General features: G+C 36.3%; 1 protein-coding gene across 18 annotated transcripts in view; it reads right to left on the reverse strand.

Annotated features, from left to right (window-relative positions):
* The window catches only part of ABI2 (abl interactor 2), a 73,217-nt gene that overhangs the window by 17,933 nt on the left and 33,830 nt on the right, over window positions 1-21,454 (reverse strand). For 2 of the 18 annotated variants that reach the window (XM_049799673.1, XM_049799646.1), the window contains exons 3-8: window positions 16,583-16,759; window positions 12,799-12,816; window positions 5,575-5,672; window positions 4,665-4,811; window positions 3,476-3,597; window positions 2,337-2,519 (exon numbers count right to left, since the gene is read on the reverse strand). In XM_049799673.1, the coding sequence (XP_049655630.1) occupies window positions 2,337-2,519; window positions 3,476-3,597; window positions 4,665-4,811; window positions 5,575-5,672; window positions 12,799-12,816; window positions 16,583-16,759 (745 nt within the window). Of the gene's footprint in view, window positions 1-2,336; window positions 2,520-3,475; window positions 3,601-4,664; window positions 4,812-5,574; window positions 5,673-12,798; window positions 12,817-16,582; window positions 16,760-21,454 lie in introns of all 18 variants that reach the window. The other 16 variants (XM_049799664.1, XM_049799637.1, XM_049799682.1 and 13 more) reach the window with 9 other exon arrangements.

Consider the following 21,454-nt stretch of genomic DNA (forward strand, 5'->3'; position numbering starts at 1 on the left):
GAAAATACAAAGGGGTCTAAGCTACAAAGTTTCAAAATGAGAGAAAATAATTCCCAGTTATCCATTTTATATAATGTATTATAATAACTTCTTGCAAATTTAGTTATTCATAAAACTGCAAAAAAAACCCCACTTCACAGTCCAGCAATTAAGCAATATACATGTACAAACAAACTATATGCCATTTCCAAGATACAAAGCTGTTACCTTCTACAACTGAAAAACACAATACTAACTATCTTAGTGCCATTCAGGAAATATGCAGAGAACCATCTGGGGAGAAAAGAATGTTAGAAACTGCTTGAAGGATGGAATAAATGAAATCACACTCAAAGACCCTCTTTCAGGGAGCTGTCAATTGAAACAACTCCTTAAAAATTTGCTCTCCATTTTAATCACTTCCTGTATCAAAGTAATCGATCCTGAATCTAAGCAAGCAATAAATGAAGCAAGACCATTAAGCTATCTTTTGTGCTCACATAAAGTGCTCTGGCTTATATACTGTATATAACAGTAAACAGGATTTATTATACCCATATGGATTATTACCTTCCCTAACTATTCTGCCTCCACCATTTGTGCTAGAGGTAGATTTCAGAGTTTGCAAGAAAACAAGGGATGGTCACTGTGGTTGAGGAGACATGCATGCAGGGAAGTAAATAGGGAAACAGAACAAATGAATGTGCAACTTTTTAAAAACCTGCATTTTTCTCCACTATGTTTTGATTGCTTTGCAAAACTTCACACTAAGTCAATACATAAAATGCAAGTTGCTTGCTCTGTTACTTGCTTCTAAGAGCAAATGCATGAACTACAGAGTCACATTCCTCCTGCTTTGCACAGATATGTACATCTCAAAAAATGCACTTTTTACAGGTGAGGAAGAAGAACAGTTAAGGAGCAATCCACCTAGTATATAGGCTTTTTCACATTTTTCCTAATGCATCTTTCCAATGTGTCTGTCTCCCTGTTACTTAATGCACTGGTAGAAACTGGTGGTGATTGGAGAGAAGGGAGGAGAGAAGAAACAGATTAGAGATCCTTAAGGACCAAAAACTACAACCTCATAAACGGTAAACTATTCAGTCTCTTCAAGTACTTTATTTCAGAGAAGCCATGCAAGCAACCTCACTAATAGCACAGGAAACAAAAGATCTTAAAAATAGTAAATAACCTGAAATTTCTCTTATGCAATTGTGAATGTGATTTTATACCCATTAAAATACTAACCTCTGCTTGATTTTGACTTGTCAAAAATACAGAAGCAATATGGTTCAAGAACTGGGGTACTGACAGTGCATCAAAAATGGAAAACCGATTGAGGCCCCATATGACACAGCTCATCTTCTGAACATAAAAGTAGTTTATACATCAGGATCATCTTCTGATACCAAAATTCATCACAGTTTGGAAACTTCTAGTCATAGTCATAGATTCTATTGTAAGTATGCTCTAATTTTATAAGAGTCACAGCACCTTAAACTAAATATGATTTCAAGAATGTTTCTGACACCTGGTGAAATTCTTACTAAGACCAACACTAATAAACACACAAACCAATTCACGCCATTGTGATCAGCCTCCACTATAATGAAAAGTAACAAAGCACACAAGTAGCCATACATGAATTTGGCTCTCTATAGGAGACCTTTACAATGCAGGTGTAACTCCTCATCAAAAGCTGATACAGAACAGTGTTATGGTTAGTAAGCACTATATGCTGCAGCTTTAGCATATGAGAAAATGAAAAATGTAGGATGATTTCATAAGCATTAAAAAAAGCAAGTTGCAATATACACCATAAGTACCACCTATTAAACCAAAATGCTTTAGTACTATTCTGCGTAATAAAAAGTTGTATTTTACCTGACATTGAACACAAAAAATGTGTCTTTTTTTATCAGTTCATTGAAAGGACACTTGTCATTTGAAAGCATTGAAGAGACCAGTCATATAAATTATATTTTGCTAGATGCACTTTTTTTTACTCCATTACTGAAAGAGAATCATCAGACCTAGAACTATCAGTGCTGGTTCCCCCCAAATGTAATTATCTAGAAGATTCTCAGTATGCAAACTGCAGTAAAATGATACTGTAATAAATAATTACATAAATGTAAGAATAAGAAAGTGATAAAACTAAATGATTGTTGTTTATAAAAGTAGCACACCTTGAATTGTCTACTATAGCCATTACCTTATAGTTGGATATTAGCAGGTATTTTCTAGTTATATTAAAAAAAAAATAAAATCACTGCTTCTGAAGTAACTTTGAAAAGCCTTGGATCATGATGACATCTGGGTTCACCTGCCCACCAGCTAGAGCAGACACTCACCTGTAGAGGGTGTGGAAGAAACAGCAGGGGGAGTTGGAGAGGTGAAGCCATCAGCAAGGGGCTGAGCTCCTGCAGCAGCAGCAGCAGCATCTGGGGCAGCGGAGGAAGGGGCAGGAGCAGGAGGAGTGGGGGCAGGAGCAGAGGTAGCAGGAAGGGGAGAAGTGCCAGCCGAGCCAGCAGGGGCTAAGTGAAGAGAGGAGGAAGAGGTGGAGTTAATAAGGAGGTATGTTAGCAAGGATTAGAGAAAGCCTTTGACTATTCAGTGTTAGCTATTTATTAGATGCATAGTATTTTAGAATGCATGAGGAGATGAGAGAAAAATGGAGCTGTTAAAGAAAGGCTCATTCCTATGTCCACAGCAAATGAGGGTCAAGCAAATCCACTTCTTTCCAGGTCTGAAGGGAACAACCCAGAACTTCTCACTGAAAGCCGTAACTTTTGAAAGATACGTTTGCACTTCGTTATGTACGCTTCAATCTGTAGCGCGGCTGCCCTTCGCATTTATACGAATTAGAAAATACAGAGAAGAGGAAAGCCAAAAATTTCCACTTCTTTGGTTCAGAAGCATCATGTATTTCAGATCACACTGCAAGCCAACTATACACTCTTCTCTACTGAAAGGGCTAAGCAAAGGAAAAAGGAATACTAGTTTCACTTCCTGTATCTGGAAAGACTGGGGCGATTACATTGAACAAGTGTCTTTGTGACAACTCAGTTAGGCTTACATTAATGTACTAAAGATTTACCCTGTACCTGCCTCTCATTTAATCTAATTTTCTAAAAACATGCTTCTATGTATCTGCATGAACAGCCAATGAAAAAACATTTATTTGCTTAAAAGGACAACACAGAAGTTCCCCCCAGCCCACTTAAAAAGGTGCTGTGTCCTACCTAGTCACATGCAGACAGCCAGGCAAAAAAGTCTGATAAACAAATTAATATATAAAAGAAGCATTAGAGCACATCGGACACTCCCAGAAAAGATACTACTTGATTCAAACTCATACTATCTATAGCAAGCAATTTTCAAGGCTTGCATGTTTCTGGATAATGAACTTTGAGACTTCTCTTGGGGTTTAGGAGACTTGCAAATGCTAAGGTTAATGCTGAATCAGAAAAAGGAACAAGTTTCCATTCACCTGGATAGACACTGGGAGGAGACGGTGTGGGAACAGCAATAGGAACACCCACACTTCCACTTCCACTGTTCTCTCGACTGCTGCTCCGACTACTTGGGTGGCTTCCTCCACTACTCCCACTGCTGCTGTAAGAAACCAAAATAACCCAGGGTATGAATATGCTGCTGTGCATGCTGAAACATAAGGTCCCTCATATATCACCTTACTAATTCAAAGGAGCAACAGGGAACAAGAGAAATGAAACAATGATATAAACCTATATAAAGCTTAGTCTTCCTAAACCTCTTCACTTTGACTACAACACAACAGCTTTTTCAATTAGTCTTAGTGAACTTGCCCCAAAATGGAAACACTTCTGGAACCTTGTTCCAAAACATGTCATTCCAATATTGTTAAACCCCTACTGAACAAATACAGACCTTTTTCCTATAACTTATAAAACATGTAGACTGTTTAGACTCTGATTTATATGCTTTCATATGAGACTACCGAAATCTGGAAATTGTAAGACAGTAAAGTAAAAGTCAGGTTTTCTTATATTTTAAGTCCACCTGTTTAGCCACCCTCAAGTACTTATGATGTTTAAAAAGTAAAGATTTCAAGGGAAGTATTTAGACCTGTCACATCACGAAACTCTTATTATCCTAGAGAAAAGGCTAGCCTTCTGCAGATCCTTTGGTAATACAGTTCAGCTTTATTCTGTGTTTGAAGTTATCAGTATCCTCAAAATACAATGCTCTTTTTCAGCTGCTCAATCTATAAACATCAAAGACTGTTCAAACAAAAATGTGAACTATAAGCATACTATACGGTCCTTCAACATGTAGAAGGCAAGTTGCGTACAAAGTCTTTTCCCAGTTTTGTAAGCATTTTGTAAAATAGTCTCACGATCTACCTACTTGAAAGACTTCAAAATTTTAGTAACTCATTAAGTACTGTAACAAAGTGATAGCACTAAAATTAAGATGACTAGGGGATTAAGTGAACAATCTTAACACAATTCACAGTTTTGTGAATTCTGGTTTTATTAGAGCGCATTCTCGTCATGCCAAATGATGTTCCCAGTCCATATCATGAATTAGCAAGCTTCACTGTAGAGATGCAGATGGATTTGATATTTATCATAGCATTTATTGTCCATATGCTTATACAATACTAACCAAACTTTGTACAGGACTACACTGAATACCTGTATGTGCGATTCCTCTGATTCACAGAAGCTGTTCTAACAGGGCTCTGTTGTGAGGGAGCCATATTGCGTGTTGGGCTAGGCACGTAGTCATTTGGTACAACCGGAGGACGTACTGGCTCCAACGTACGATAGGGAGAGTGACGCCTACACAAGGACAAGCATATTTCACAAGCAAATTAAGATAATACAGACAAAACCAAAGATTTTTCATTCTTTAAAAGATAGCTACATACTAATCAGTAATGGGAACTAGAAAAAATGTTTTTCTATAAGTTTGAAGTATCTGCTTTGTAGGATGAGAAATAACAATTAAGGATGTTCTTCATGTACTTCAATCTTCCTATTAATAAACTCTGCGATGCACATCCCATTGTTATTTTAAAGGTAATCCATATACTGTTTTAAAATAAAGCACTGCAGTCTGTATGTATATACATAATCACATAACCAACAAACAGCATTCATCCCAGTTCTAACACATTTTCCTAAGGTCAAAGTCAAGTTCATAGACTTAACAGAAAAGTACTTTTATCACACAGAGCACAAATAATTACCGAACAGTGCCACATATTAATTTTCCAGTTGTTCAGCACCACCTGTCAAAGCCACACAATTAATGACTTTTTACTATAAAGCATGTAGTTGTTAAGTGTTCTGCAATGACAAAAAGGGTCCTGTTGGGAAAGGATGATGATGCCCACCGTCTTCTGGCAGAAATGTGCTAACTGATATATAAGACATGACCAATATAAGAGGATGCGGATGTAATACCTCTTGACCTTTGTGAATGGTTAAAACAAACCCCAAAAGCCCACAAACCAAAAACCCCCACACTATAGAGAAAGAATCTTCCCTTTTTTCCCTTCTGTTCACCAAAGCTGTTTACACATTTGGTAACTGCACTTACCCGATAGTTCCTTTTCCTGACATCGGTGGACTTGGTGGCTTCTGAGTGGGTGGTGTTGTACGAGGCAGCCCACCCATCTTCATATTCTGTGTGCTGACCTGCATGAAAAAGTGGGGGAAAAAAACAGCCTTCACTAAGCTCAGTTTCTAGGGGGAATGACACTGAGATGCCTTTAGCAATTAACTCTAAGTAAGGGAAGGTTTAAACAAACAAAAAAATTGAGAGGCCATGCAATTTATATGCAATTTCCACTCTGCTAGAAGTCAAGAGTTGCGCTCAAAGGACTCTTTATTACATAGGGTTTTTAAAACTTGTATATACAAAAAGTGAATTTGCCTTTAGACTATCCCATAAACATTAAATCACTGACAATACAGATACTGTATCTAACTTGGTTAAACCTCCCAGTCACCTTTTGAGATAAAGGCAGTTATTTCAGGTTGCACTACTGAATGGTAAATTTGCAAAAATATTTTTGAATACTCTAAAAACACTAAGGTTTATCTAATAGGCCACAATTTAATGTAATTCATCTAAATATGGAGAAGTCAAAGTAATCTCCAAATATGATCCATTAATGTTTCAATGTTTTCACAGTACAGTATCAAAACTTTTAAAGATAATATTTATTGTAAATATTATTTATGTGTATGTAAACATAGAGGGAAAGCTATATGGAGAAAAATACAAAGATGTACTTTTTTCCCCCACCAAATCTGTAGCAATTTAATCTCTAAGAACTGATAAATAAATGGACGAGGAGAAAAATATTTAGCAGTCATGTGATGTAACTGCAGTTGTCCCCTCCCTCACTTTCAGGTTAAAATACTAATTAAGTAACTTTTATATAAAATAATTTACTCTAACGTCTTTAAAAAACTCATCTGCATTACTGACGGACTGATCAATCTAGGAATCATAAACCATTGTTACCAATGTAGGCATTTGGCTTATCTATATACTGCCAGCCAAGCATAATTCCCTCTTACAGGAATCAGTACATGGTCTGCTTACAAGTCTCTGTTAAACAGCTTTGATTTATGAATGCTCAAACTATTGCTTAGACACAGAGATAGTCAACAAACCTAAATAAGTATGCTCACAGCCCTTCTTCTGTTGTTCCTGTCATGCTCTATTTCACAGTGTTTCTTATTTCAAAAATATAAGTTTTGCCTACTACCCCCACCTTCCATATAAAAAAGGCACAGTGATCAAGGCATTAAGAGTATTTGCAAACGTCATTAAAGGCAAATTACTCCTTTAAAATTTGACTATAACAGGTCACTTAAAACCCTGCCAATGTTTAGATTTGTGAATTGATAAATATTGAGAACAGTGTAATATATTCAGTATTCTAATCCACTGAAACTTGATTCCTTGGCTCTAAATAATCCCAGTGCTATCACATTTTCAATCTGCTGGGAGGAAAAGAAAACCAAACGTTGGAAGGTAGGTTTTTTGTCAGACTCAAAAACAGATGTTTGGATTTAGTTGTGCAAGAGTACTTTGTAATGTCAATTTAAGACAAAATTCTTTTGCACAGCATTATGAAGTCCTTTAAGCCAACTCTAAGCAACAAGAAATCTAAAGTTAATTCAAGTGAGGGATGAGGTGAGCACTAAACTACAACTACTTGAAGGGAAGAGGGAAAGTGTAAAATGAAGTATATTTTATTCTATACACGGAACATTAAGAAATAGCACAAATCTGAATATTTTTTTTAAAGTTGCAGCACCCCCTGTATTTCCTCTTCCATTAAAGACGCCTGTTTCACCCTCCTACCTATTTGAGTTGTCCAAAAAAGACACAAACACAAAAAAACCCCCACCACCTCACCTTCATTATACACTCACTGCATTGTCACTTGCTCTATTTTCAAACAGCCCACTAAGCCTAGTGGGGCAGGGGGTTTAGATGTCTTTAGATGACAGCAAACTTAGACCAATCTGTGTGTCCCTGAATACTCCATTTAGGTGTTTTAATTAGCTACACTATTGTTTCTGACCAGATGAGGTAACCACTAGCTATCACTTTACAGTTAATATAGAATTCCATAAAGAATCTTATTATTTGTATACAATCGCTGCAGGAACAAAAATGAAGTTTTAGGCTTCTACTCGGCTACAGCTACATGAAAAGAAAGGACAGCAGAGGTGAGGGATGCAGTGACATCACGCAGTATACAGTAAGAAGTGGAAGTAATACTTGCCGGACTAACGCACAACTCCAGTAACTGCTAGTACTTCCATTAACACTGTGAATAAACATATCCTTGACATAGGATGGGAAGAAAGCTTTAAAAAATGTGGCCAAAGAAAAAGTGATCCTTTTTTAGCCAAGAAACTTCAGTCACAAAGAAGCCACCCTCAAGAAAGACTAAACTGAAAGATGGGAAATGCACTAACAGTAAGCTTAGTTTCAGGCTCTTTGAAATTACTTTTCAACATTGAAATAAAAATGTTGAAAGAGCAAGTAATTAAAGTTTACAGGGCTGTCTTCAAATCTGACAGGATTGATGGCTTCAAGATCAGCTACTGTAAGTTAAACAACCTTATCTGACTAACTTCCCCTTTGACTTATGGCCAAAAAAATCACAGAAGAAAAATGAAGAATATAAAATTATTCTAGCAGTTCTGATCAAAATGGACAGATATGTGGAAATATCATGCAAGACACTACAAAAGTTTACAGACTGCCTTGAGAAAAGAAAAAAAGAAAATTTGAAACTATACAAGTTGCAACTTCAGTTGAGATACAAATACTCTAACATTTCCAAGTGTCCCCTTCTATGATGACTTCTACTAGGCAAAAAAAAAAGAAAGCCATGAATGCCCCCCTCTTGCAAAACTTTACTGTATTGCCTTTTTCATTTTGCACATATGGTTGTGAAGATAGTTTCCATACACAAATCCTCATCCACACACATCCCTGTTACAAACTTCTAAAATCCAAGGCAACCACCAGAACTCAAGGTCACATTTCCATTTGCTGTCAAGCTTCAAAAAATCCATTTGCTGGAGTAAGTTGGAATTTGCCAGAAGTTGTGCTGTTTCTGACAACATTTCCCCTAGCTCTGCACAGCTGGAACTAACCAGATGCAACTAGATTAATTAGAGGGTGAAAGCAGAGGAATGCATTTGTCTGTTGGTGGTTTGTTTGACTGCAGGCTGCAGGACCCCACAGATCCATGATTGGTCTGTAGTTAAAAGCTTGCAAATTCTTTTAGCAAACTGTGTGGCAAAACAGAGCCTGCAACCAGAAACACAAAGGAGTATCTCTGCCTTTGCTCGCAACTGCCAAAACAGCTAACAACTGTGCTAAAAAAAGAAAAAATTAAGAGAGGCAATAATGGTTTGGGCACAAAGCTCAGGAAAAAAACTCAAAACAGCTGACTGTTCTAAAATCAGGAAGACTACCCTGTGAACCAACAAGTAGTGCACAGCGTCTATGCAGAATGCATGCAGGGATTTTTTCCATTCTCTTCTTGCCTCTTCCAACGGAAGCAAAAAAGTAGAAAATATTACCAACTGAAATTATAGGGAGAAGCACCAAATAATTCTAGGGAGATCTTGGATAAGCTTTTTTTTTTTTACTGGATACCTTGCAGAAGCTTTTTATATGTGAACTAGCAAGCACCTGCACTAGAGATGAAAATGTCTTCTACCAAAGCTGTAACTCTGTCAGCACTGGAGCTGGAATTTGAAGTTTTGCTGAGGAAGAAACTGCACAAACAAGTTCAAATAAGCAGATCCTTGGTAAGTAACACATCCTGGAGGATAGTCTGAGATCCAGCTCCACAGCAACAACTGTAAAATGAACTGTAAAGAAATGGACCGCTACAGACCATTCTATTTAAAAAGGGTACAATAGTATTTCATCCAATATTTTCTACATTGAGCTACGGGGTCAGTTTTAGAAAGGTAACATCTGATGATTTCAAGACATGATAGGGGATTGGACTAGAGCCCTTAGAAAATGATCATTTTAAGTTTAATTTTTTGAATGATTAAGACATATTTATCCAATTTCTATTTTTGGCAAATAGTTTTCCATAGATCCCAGTGATGAAACCACCTTCTTATGGTCCTAGATATGACTGTGTTTCCTTCATAGTTACAGTTTTATAAACATTTAACAGATTGAGCTTCTTTAGCACTCCACTGTACAAGAAATTTGTAGTGAAAGAAACTGGTTAAAACTGAGAAATCCTGCAGTTCATTCAATTCAATTATTGGGAAAGTTTTCACGAGCAAAAAAATTCACTGAACAAGAAGTGCAGAAATACATAGTTGGTCAGATGTAAGAGCTGGTCATCAGACATGCAAAAACTATTTGCACGAATGCACTGTGTATTTACATGGCTGGAAGTCACTTACCTGCAACAAAGATTTCAATCCATATTTTTACTCTTCTGAAGAACATCTCATTGTCAGTTCAATTACCAAAACAAAGTGATATTTTTTTTCCAAAAATCCTAAATACTAGATATTCCACACAATCAAACCTCAGGAGGAGCCAAAATTGGACTCAGCCCAGAAATTTTTAAGTGGTGTTTTATGGTCACATCAGATTTTCTAGAACTTTGAGGATGCCAAAAGAATCATCTTTTCCTCAAAATCTAATAAGAAAAAGTGTCCCAACAGTAACGTTCCATGGATTATATTCAGAAGCTTCAAGCACCTACCCAAACTTCTTGAGCAGTTTTATGCCTGACTCCAGCAAAAACAACCTAAGGCTGAATGAAAACTACCTTCCCACACTTTGCTTCATCTCATTAACGCTACAGAGAGGATGAACAGATTTTTGGCCCATCATCTGCTACCTCAAAGTAAATTCCTTTTCAGGCTGTGCTTAGCCACGCAAATACTTATTCTGCATGTCTAACTAAACCATATGTTTGTCAGTTGATTAACCGGTTGATAGGGAAGTGAAATGTCTAAATTTCAACCCTATCTTGGCAAATGACCACAAGTAGAAGCTTCAGCAAGTGAGTTTACTTTTTTTACCACATCCAACTATGAAAAGTAATTGAAGAACCAAGTCTGATAAATATAAAAAGGCTTAAACAATGTCATTTTCGATTGATTTGCTGACAGGAGATGCTACAAACACTCCTCTGATTTGTAATTGGAATTTTCCTCAAAATCTGTTTAAAATGTAAATTTAAACTACCCAGACACAAGCACAGTTACTCCTGCTACAGTCAGTCAGTTTAATATTGTAACTGTTAGCTAAGACTAAGGTTTCTCTGCAGCCATGAAAAATAAATGCAGGCTAAACACCTCATATCCAACTTCTCGTAAGTGAAGTAAAATTATTATTCACATGGAACTAGGGTTAGTAGCCGCCTTTTAGTTTTCTTCTTTCAGGCTGATGCACAGTGACTATAGTGAGACTTAGAGTAATTTATGTCCACTGAGAGGTGCTGCGCTGCCTTTTGCCTTTCTTCTTTTTTTTTTAAACCCACATGTTTTGGCAATGAGAAGTTGATTGACATATTGTGAATTCCCAAATCAAATTTCTGATCAGGTTTACTCTAGTAAAAATAAAGAAATATTTTAACTGGTGTTATAACAAAAAAGTGTTATTTTCATTCCAAATCTATAAACAGAAAAAAATAATTGTCTCCAAAAAGCTGAAGAGACTCTTATCACCACTGCAGATGATGCACAGATATGGCAGTTCACACATAATCTATAATTATACAATTATAAATTATTTTTCTTAGGGTGGTCTTTACTTGTTTATAACTGCAACTGCAGAGAGCAACAAACAAAACTGAGTTTGCAAATTGTTTTTTTAAGTTCGCTGAGAAAACCACCGTCCAATATGAACTGCACCCAGAATAAGGCATATTCAGCATTAGAAGTATCCATTTTGTGTGGATAGACAGAAGGAGCCAGGGAGGAGATATATTTTGCAATTCTCAAATAAAAAGCTTTTAAACACTACATGACTTGAAATACTGTATCTCACACACTTATGTAAAAATAAATTTCAAATGACATGCAAGAAATCTCTCATTTATTAAAGATTTTCCATTGTGATCAGATGCACAACATATACTTAAATATCTTACTAAAAGTACCATCTGGCCAATTCCATAGGGGCATCATTGGGATATCTACAGTAATACCTGGTTTTACAGGCAATCTCTTCAGCAATGTGCAGGATTTTCTTTTAGCTTTTTCCAGTGATGGAAAATACTTAGTCATGAAAAATATTTCACATCAACTTGGAACTTTATTTAATTAATGTACCCATACTACATATTAGTATTCTATGTTCTAAAATACAGTTCCCAATTTAAAACTGTGGCGCTGCTACTAAAAAACTTTTGTTCCCTCTTTCCCCAAACCAGATGCACTTCAGGAAGAGGATGATACCACAATACTCAATAATGGCTATAACCTATCTATTAATTAATGTACTATGAACTCCAGCACAGTACCATGTAACTTCATTTAACTGCTTGTCTAATTGTTTTAATGCTTTGTATTGCTACTTCTGCAGCCACTAAGGCTACTAGCATTTAAACCTCTTTAAGATCCTTGAGAATTTGACATACTTCAGAGTTCTTTGATGTACTATTCATTTAATATTCAACTAAATGAATCACTTAGCTTGTTGTTTAAGAGTTATTAAATATTTTACATAACTATCAAATTTGTGAAAACTTCCATGTATGAGTGCCTCTCAGTATTTAAATACTGCTAGCAGTTTCTGAAAAAATTAAGGATACTGCAACTTTAAAAAATAATATACAGATTTGAGTTTGTTACACACCTTTGGATCCCATTTTCTGAACAATCTCACACTGAAACATTAATCTAATCAAATCATAACTTACACCGTATATAGGATAAAGAGAATATTACACAGGGGGAGGCTCATATTCAGCTGCTATCTATTCACTGTATCTTTTTGTCTACACAAGGTCAGCACAACATTCCTCCCTTGTAAATGATCTGGTAGATATGCTGAAGGCAGTCAGTATTTTGCCACAAAGCTTTTAAAATGAGCTGTGTTAGCTTCCTTACATAAATACATCAATTTATATCACAAAATGTTTATCTGCAATGAAATCATTCAACAGAAGGTCTGATATACAGGAGGGAGAGCGGGTGTTGTTTTAAACAATCAGTAACATTCATGTTAATCATCTCCCCGTGTGTAATAGTCTCAGAATAATAAGAATGGAAATCCAGCCCTGGGGTTTCTTACCTTAAATCTAAGCAACCACTTAATGCATAAATGGAGCAAATAAAAGAGGTAAGGAAAAAAAGCATTGAAAGGTTAGTTGGAACTTCAGGATATGAAAAGAAAGGAAAAAGAAAGAAAAAAGTTAAGCATTCAGCATTAACAAAATAATGTATCAGTAGATCATAGAAAGAGTGGTTAAAGCAGAATGTCATGAACAAAAGATTTTCAAGCTGAAACTTTTAATATACATTGACCACAAAGCCTTTAGATTAACAACTTAAAATTAATGCTCAAATGCTTGTACGCTGTTTATTCAAGTTCCTACAGTGCTAACAAAAAGTCAGCTTCTGTCAGAATGGATCATGAGATCTAGATGGATTAACTTCAGAGATTAATTTATTTGAGCTGTCAAAAAATAGCCTTATCAATACCCTGAGCTCATTTAAATTGTTATATGCATTAACATATTTACAACTAGCTGAAACAGAAACCTCTAGAATATGAAAGCTAATATATGTTCTTTTCTAGACAATGCTGTTAGTTAACTCTTAACCTGGTGCCCTGAGATCTCTCTCTAACAAAGATCAAGAGCAAATCATTACATCTTGTAAGAAGTACAGCACTCTATATGTGTACTGCACCACATATCAGTATTTTCTAAACTAAATTTTCTAAATATATTAAGACATGAACAGCTAAATCTTATTTTAAAGCCTAAGTGCTAGCTTTTTGACATTGAGTCCTACATCTTAGTCGCACAATACCATATACCTTCCTTCGCCATAATAATTTTTTCAAAAATACTAGTCTTTCTATTTGAATATCATTTGATCTGTTTTCAGTTCAGCTAATCTAAACATATCATTACATTTTGTACACCTTTTGTAACACCAAACATTAAATATGGAGAATCTCAACAGTGGAGCAACCAGAGTGACTACTCTGTTTCAACCATTTAGAAGAGACCCTAATGTATTAAAAAAGAAACATAATCTGATTTACTAGAAAATCTCCTGTCTTTGAGTTTAAAGTTCCACAGATCTATTAACCAAAATGGTCTCTGCTTCATACAGCTACATTAGAGGGTCCATGAGCAGACACCTTTTCCTCAGCAATTACACTGCCTGATAATTACAGTGCCTTAATACACACCACTTTGAATGGATCAAGCTTTTTTGTTGGGTTTTTTTCATCCTCTTGACTAAAGAACTCTTTGTAGGGAAGAACAGATTGGAAGACTTTGTAGCTCAGGAAACTCAATTTGAAAAAAAATTGAAAGCAAATCTCTTTCAGACAAAAGGTTCTTCAGATTTTTGCAGCATTGTAGCTTCAGGGAGAGATGAGGAGAGACTACTGGAATGATATAGTGGCACTTAAATTCTCTCTCACCTATTAAGAAACCATATTGTAGAGCACCTTTTCCTGAAGGTGGCATTCACTGATGCTTCAAATTTCTGAATGGAAGCAATAGGCGCTCAAGCACCTATACTACTTCTCTCAGCATGGCATACTGGATTTCTTGGCCAAGGATGCTCCCTGTATTATCTCCTGTATTATTCTCTGTCCAGTTTGCCATCTTTCTCAGGGGCTGCAATGAATGCCTGCTGCATTAGCTCTTTGATTGTCCTGACAATGCATAATTCTGGGTCCAGGTACTAGAGAGGAAGCCCTGTAGCAGAAAAAGGACAAAGAATGCAGACTGAGGCATCCTGCTGCTAACTGAAATTTTAGTATTATTTATGCAATAACTCCTTCTGAATACTCATTTGAAGGGAAAAATGCCACAGCTCAAGCAATAAAGAGCTATAAATAGGCAAATTTAAAGCTCCTACCCCTTTTCTTTTTTTCTTTGTTCTCCAGCCAGAGAGCTAGTAAACTAATCTGCTAATCTGTAGTTACTTAAGCAGAACAAAAACAACAGGTTCATAAGCACAACCGGCCACTTTCTCCCCATCAGCAAGACAGTGGTTCTTTCTTCTGTGCTGAACACAGGATTAACCTGATTGGAACACATCTATGGATCTTAAGGATAGCACGATTTCAAGTTCTCTGCTTACTGTTTCACAAGTACACAATACTTTTTCATTTTCTAGTTACAGTACATTGTATATATATCATTTGTAAGATGTTTCAAGCATATCACAAGCATAACAAATGGATGCAAATACACATTTGAGTCATCATCCATTTGATGAACTATGTTCTTTCAGAAGAACGTAATTCATTGCATCGCAGCGAGTATGATTATACTACATTGAGGTAAGTGGGATACCAATTACAGTGGTTTAGAGCCAGTGCTAAGTACAATTGTGCTGCAGAGCAATTAAAAACTATTCTTTAATGAGTTCTAAAATAATCTCCTTAAAACAAAAGTGATCATTAAAATATTAGCAACAGTAATCCTACAGGTTAATATGCTCCATCCATATCCAGAAGGAGTTCTGCTGACCTGCATAAATTCAAAATCTATAAAAATTGGCAGTAGATTTTAACAGAAGACTGATAATAATTTCCTGGTCAAAACTGTAGTTATGAATGCTGGGGTTTTTTGGTTTGATTTGGTTTGGTTTTCCAAATCAAGCTTAGAGTCACTTGTCTTTTTAAAATCTGTTTAGAGTTACAAACTGAGGTTAACTCTTTTGGTATGAAATGGGGAAAAAAGACTTTCTCTTAACGAACAGGATGTTGAGAAGACTTTGAGTAAAATTGCTTGTGAAAGATTTAAATTGGACTGTTCAGAATTTGAATTTTAAATGTTTGCTTAAACAACCTATTGCTATTTAAAAGGTTATCCAAGCAGACAGTTCAAACTGAACAACATAGATAACCTAATGCAGTTAGCTGTCAAGCAAAAGAAATTCTGGTGTACTTTGACTGGAAGAAGCATCTTACCTTACTGCTACTTAGCAGGTTTACAGATTTGTTAGTTTGTCATGTAAAAATGACACCGCTTTGTGTTATTTACCTTTCTTCTCCTGGAACTTTAACACTGTCAGTGTTCTCATTTCCGTATTTGTTTTCCTGGCAGCACAAGTTAACAATGAGCTCACACCTGCTAAGACTGTGTTTACATTCAGGGTGCACTTTTAAAAATGCATATCTAATCTTGCACATGATATTACTGTTGTTTTCTACACTGATCTAATGCTTGCATACAACAGCCACCAGTTGTGTCTCAGTCTGATCCTTGCCCTGAAATTCCTCCTTTTTTCCTGGTCTTAAAAGGGAGAACCAGCTCACTTCAAACCTGGCAGCAATATTCCCATTCTGAAACCCCATATGGCACAAAATTTGCAGAGACAAAGCACACCACAGGATATGGGTAGAACTGACTCTGACAGAAAGAAGAAAAGAGAGTACATAATACTTCTCATGCAAACCCTTTCTTTGGGTGAACTTCAAAGTAAACCAATGGCAATTACAGCTAGATCATACTTTGTGGTGCTGATTCAGGCAGAAAAGTGACCGTCATTAGCCTTTCAGTTCTCAGGTATATCCCTGGCAACTGATTCAAACAATAATGGCAGCATCACACAAGTACGTACTCAGAAGCATTTTAAAAAGTGAAACCCATAGTCATGGATATACTCAGAAATAAGATTCAGTGGGTTTGCAAAGTTTAGAAACACCGGGGCAAGGGAACGGGAAGGGGCAACTGCAAATTGGACAGGACTCCTCTTATGTTTATACACACACTGGCCAGGCAAGGAGAAACTGGTATATTACCATAAAAAGCATCAGGTTATTTTGAAAATATACAAAGACAATGTATTTGCAGTTTGGCTGTTTTAACAATATCACCTACCTTCACTCCATGTCCAATATCATCTAGAATTGTATAATCAATAGGTTTCCTGATGTAGCGAACTGGTCGCTCCAAGTTAGCTGGTGCAATGATTTTGTGAGTTCTTGAGGTGTTTTTGTTTGTAGTCAAGATACCAATTTCTCTTCTAGCAACTTTCTCTTTGTGAATGTCCACCGTCTACAAAAGACGCAGTGTATTTACTAACAGTGGTATGCATTTGAATACAGAGTCAGTATATAAAAAAAATTTGAATCAGTTCCAATGTTTCGAAGATCTCTTTATACTGTGCTAAACATATCACTACATATATTTGATTACATCATCTTTGTTCAATTTACTGTTGAACTTGCCACCTCTAAATCCACACTAATAGCTACAGGTTCTTTGGGTTTTCTGTTACTCTCATGCTTTACAGCTTAGCAAAATTCCTCCTCCTTTCCATTCTTAGTAGTTCCCATTAATTTACTGACACTGTTTTATACGATTCCTTCAATTAGCCTTCTTAATTTTACAGTTGGTTTCTAAGCTCATCTTTGAAATAGGCTCCAACTAGATGAAGTGTAAGGATACCTTTCCAAACCTTAACTTTTATGACCTGAAAAACAAGCCATAAAAGCAGGGGTTTCTTACACTGTAAAACAGTTTGCTAAACTAGGACTGGTAGTTAGTTATATGATAGAATAAAATTTCACTCAGACAAATGGACAAGATATTTCAGTCATTACAAATCACTCATCACAAAGCAATAATTAGATTTTTAGAAGGTGCTCAGTACTAATTTATCGACAGTGAAGCCAGTGGTTAAGTCCAGTGCCTTTCACTTAGAGTGCCTAAGGCCAACACTGAAAATCCCTCCCTCCTCATATTACAACAAGTACCACAGCAGAATCTCTAGTGTAAGACAAAGCTCTGCTGAAAATTTCTTGCCTAAAAACATATACTTGAATCTTGTTTGGTAACAAGACTAGGAAAAAGTTATCAAAAAATTTATCTATCCTTTCCAGGAAAGTAAAATCTCTTAAATAATGGTGGACAGAGTTGCTTGCATCATGTAAAACAAAAATAATTCCTTAGCTTTCCTTATAGGAAATTGACCAGATTTGTGAACAAACATTTTAGCTACAGGCTAGGGAAAAAAAAAAAAAAAAAAAAAAAGTAAGAAAACAGCCAGAATCACCACCATTAGGATTTCTGAACATTCATAGGATTTCTTGTTACCACTTTAGTGACCATAAGTGGCACCAGGAAGACTTTTCACAGTTAGGAGACAGGCTCTGCAGTAACTAAGGAACAGGTACAAATGAGAACTCCTTTTCAGAACACACATTTTTAAAATTTTATTTCTCTGTGGGCAGGGATTGGGGCAGTGGGGTTGGTTACACTGCTTGACTCCATTGTTTGTGCTACTGATAGTAAAACGGACCCTGTATTACCTTGTGCAACCATCACAACCTTTAAAACTACAAAAGTTTAAAAAAAAGCAAACAAAAAAAAAACCAAAACAAAAACCCCAACACTTCCAAGAAGTTGTTTCTTCACATTCTTTCCAGAGAAGAATTTCCACAAATACCAAGGGCATTATATGGAAGCTTAAATTACTATCTATCAAGATCACCTAGTATTTTCCAGCAACATATTTTCAAGATCTTACAACTTTGCTAAAATTAAACACTGAAAATGGCTTTGTCATGTACGTTTCTGCCACCTCTAGTACCACCTGCCTAGAACTGTAAGGTTTCTACTAAAGCTGCACAGCTATTTCTTAAAACACAGCTATAGAAAAAATAGATTATTCAAGGTCAAAATATGTTGGCAATCCCCTCTTTGGAAAGCTTGAGTTCATTGAGCAATGATTTGAAATTTAATAGGGGTAGTTAAACTATCTAGGCCATATCCTCCATCACCCTCACAAAAACTCACCCAGATTTGGCCAATATATAAACTCTGCAGAAATTCACTGTTCATACAAGCTTAACAGAAACACATATACTTCTATGACTACTAAACAACTAAACCACTCTCCAACCAATTTTGCCAGAGTTCTTCCTGAAGTTCCCTGTGATGACCAGGTCTATATATCATCCCCCAATACAACAGCGCAGATCCCATCTTCATAGCTCTTACCATATTATTGATTGTACACGCACCAGTGCAAACAGAGCACATAAACATGTTCCAGGCCAGAGTACCAAAAGTGTACCAATCTGCATCAGGATAAGATTCAATATTTTATATTCCATCACAGGTTTTTACCCCTTCTCTGTGCCAGACCTGTGCTTTTGCAGCATAGTGGAAGGAGAAGTTGTGGAACAAGCAGCTGTCGGACCAAAGAGACCACCTATAGAATCCTCACCTCACCTCTTGAGGAGTTAGAAAGCACATACTTTCTTGACAAGCGAATGGTTATGTGACTGCAACAACTTGGAGGACAGTCTCATGTTTAATACCACTGAGAAATTCAATCTCTATGATTATCTCAGGCTTCATCTGTGATCTAGACATGTCACTAGGGAACTGTAGAAACATTACACTGACCCTTGTATGTTGTCTCACAGGCCTCTGATACCATTTGCTAGAATATTGAACAACCGCAGCTGCACCTCAAATGCTATATGATGTTTCAAATGTACTGAAGCATCAGAACTTTATGGGTCTGAATCTGGTCATTCAAAACTAGTTTATGCCTTGGACACTATGCTCTCAGAGCCTTCATTTCGGTCTACAAATCAGAAAGAAAGTAAAGTAATTAGTGCAGTGTTGGCAAGCGGATTTCTTCCTTTCTCTCCATTTCAAGTGCTTGACCACTGCAACTTCAAAGATGTTCTTTTAGCATTTTCTTATGCAATTATCTATAAATACAGTGTGAGTACAGATACTTAATGCACGTTATTGTAGCAATGGTATCTTGGCACTGTGAAAACCTGTTTCTATGAATGAAAAGCGTTGGTTTTTAATTATTCATAGGAGTTGTGAGTACAAATGGTTTCCTTAAGGACTATGGTGATCAGTGAGGCATGACTACAGTAACAAACAATGAAATGCATAAAACCTAATTAAAACCTGAAGCTCATCTACTGGGAATTCTCTTGCATGATGACTCAGAACATATTTTTGACCTTGAATAGCAATGGAATGACTAAGAGTATAAAAACGGCACCTAATTCCGGTATATATTCCTAAAATTGTATTGAAAAGCATTTTGCTGGCAAGTTTTTCAAAAATTTCATTTTCTTGCTTAGTAGACTACTGAAGTCATAAGATCTTAAGACACCTATAAAACAGCAGAAAGGAACACTGAGGTATTTGATTAGTAGAGAAAGGAACAAAGATTAACATGCTGCTATACTTATCCCCAACACACAGGTAATTATTGCTTCCAGTACTATCACAAATCCCTTAAGTGAGACGGAAGAATGCTAGCAGAATGTTTATTCAGCAGTGTAGAAACTTCTACTGAGAAGTTTTGGGGGTTAGAGCTGGACTAACAAAACACCTGACTTGGAAAGTCTGTCAGGAAAAGCAGATGAGATGCACTGTGCCCTTCTATAACTTAAATCACTGTTTTCTAACAAGAAATTTCAGACTCCTGACAGCATTACTATGCTTTTTTTTCCTCCATAGCTCCATTACCTTTGGCAAAAGCTTTTAAATGACAGTTTGTTAGACGTTAGGTTCATTACTATCATCTTTTTATATGCTTTCCAAGATGCCTGCAATAAGCCAAGGGATAGCTTAAGGGGGGAAAAAAATGTATAAAACACTGCATTTTTTTCTATTAGGAATTTTCTGGCCATTTTGAAAAATCAAGTTTCCATACTGAATTCAATAAAAACAGCCTCAAGATCTGTAAAGATTAAAATAGAAAAAACATGAAATCATTTCTGGGATTCCAAAGTTAACACTATTTACCACTTCACTTAAAAGGCACTGAACTCAGAGTTTTGAGAAATATTCTCTTCTACCTGTAAGTGAAATTTCTCAAAGTATTAAGTTAGTACTTGTGCTGGTTTGGGCTGGTGTAATTTTTTTCATAGTAGCTGCTATGGCGCTATGTTTTGGATTTGTGCTGAAAACAACGTTGGTAATACCGAGATGTTTTCCTTACTGCTGAGCAGTGCTTACACAGGGTCAAGGCCTTTTCTGCTCCTCACGCCATCCCACCAGCGAGGAGGCTGGGGGTGCACAAGAAGTTGGGAGAGGGGACAGCTGACCCCAACTGCCCAAAGAGATATTCCAGATGATACAATGTCATGCTCAGCAATATAAAGCTAGGGGGAGGTTGGCAGAAGGGCCACTGCTCAGGGACTGGCTGGGCATTGGTCAGTTGGTGGTAAGCAATTGTTTTCATTTGCATCACTTCTCTTTCTTGGGTTTTAATTCTCTCTGTTATTTTATTTTTCATTACAATTCATTATCATCACCATCATCATCATTATTATTATATTTCAGTTATTAAACTGTTTTTATCTCAAACCACGGTATTTCTCACTTTTACTCTTCTGATTCTCTCCTCACAACCTGTTGCGGGGGGAGCGAGCAAGCAGCTGCATGGTACTTAATTGCTGGCCAGGGTTAAACCACAACAGCACTTTGAAAGTCTAAACTGTAGTGAAATTTTAGAAATAAAAGTCTCCAGAAGTCTCGATTTCTTCTTCTTCTCAAAACATTCCAATCTAAATTTATCAATTTATTGGCAGTCTGTTAGTCTGGGCTTTTAAAATGAAGTTTAAAAAAATATTAGAAGAAAGAAAATGTTGCTTAAATTTAGTGTTGCTGGGCTTTTTTTTTTTTTTTAAAGCTTATTTGATAGAATTTAAACAAACTAGTTGCAAATTACTGAGAAATGGATTATTACTTTAAAATGAGTAACTG

Source organism: Accipiter gentilis, chromosome 1 (genome assembly GCF_929443795.1).
Source record: "Accipiter gentilis chromosome 1, bAccGen1.1, whole genome shotgun sequence".
NCBI lineage: Eukaryota > Metazoa > Chordata > Aves > Accipitriformes > Accipitridae > Astur > Astur gentilis.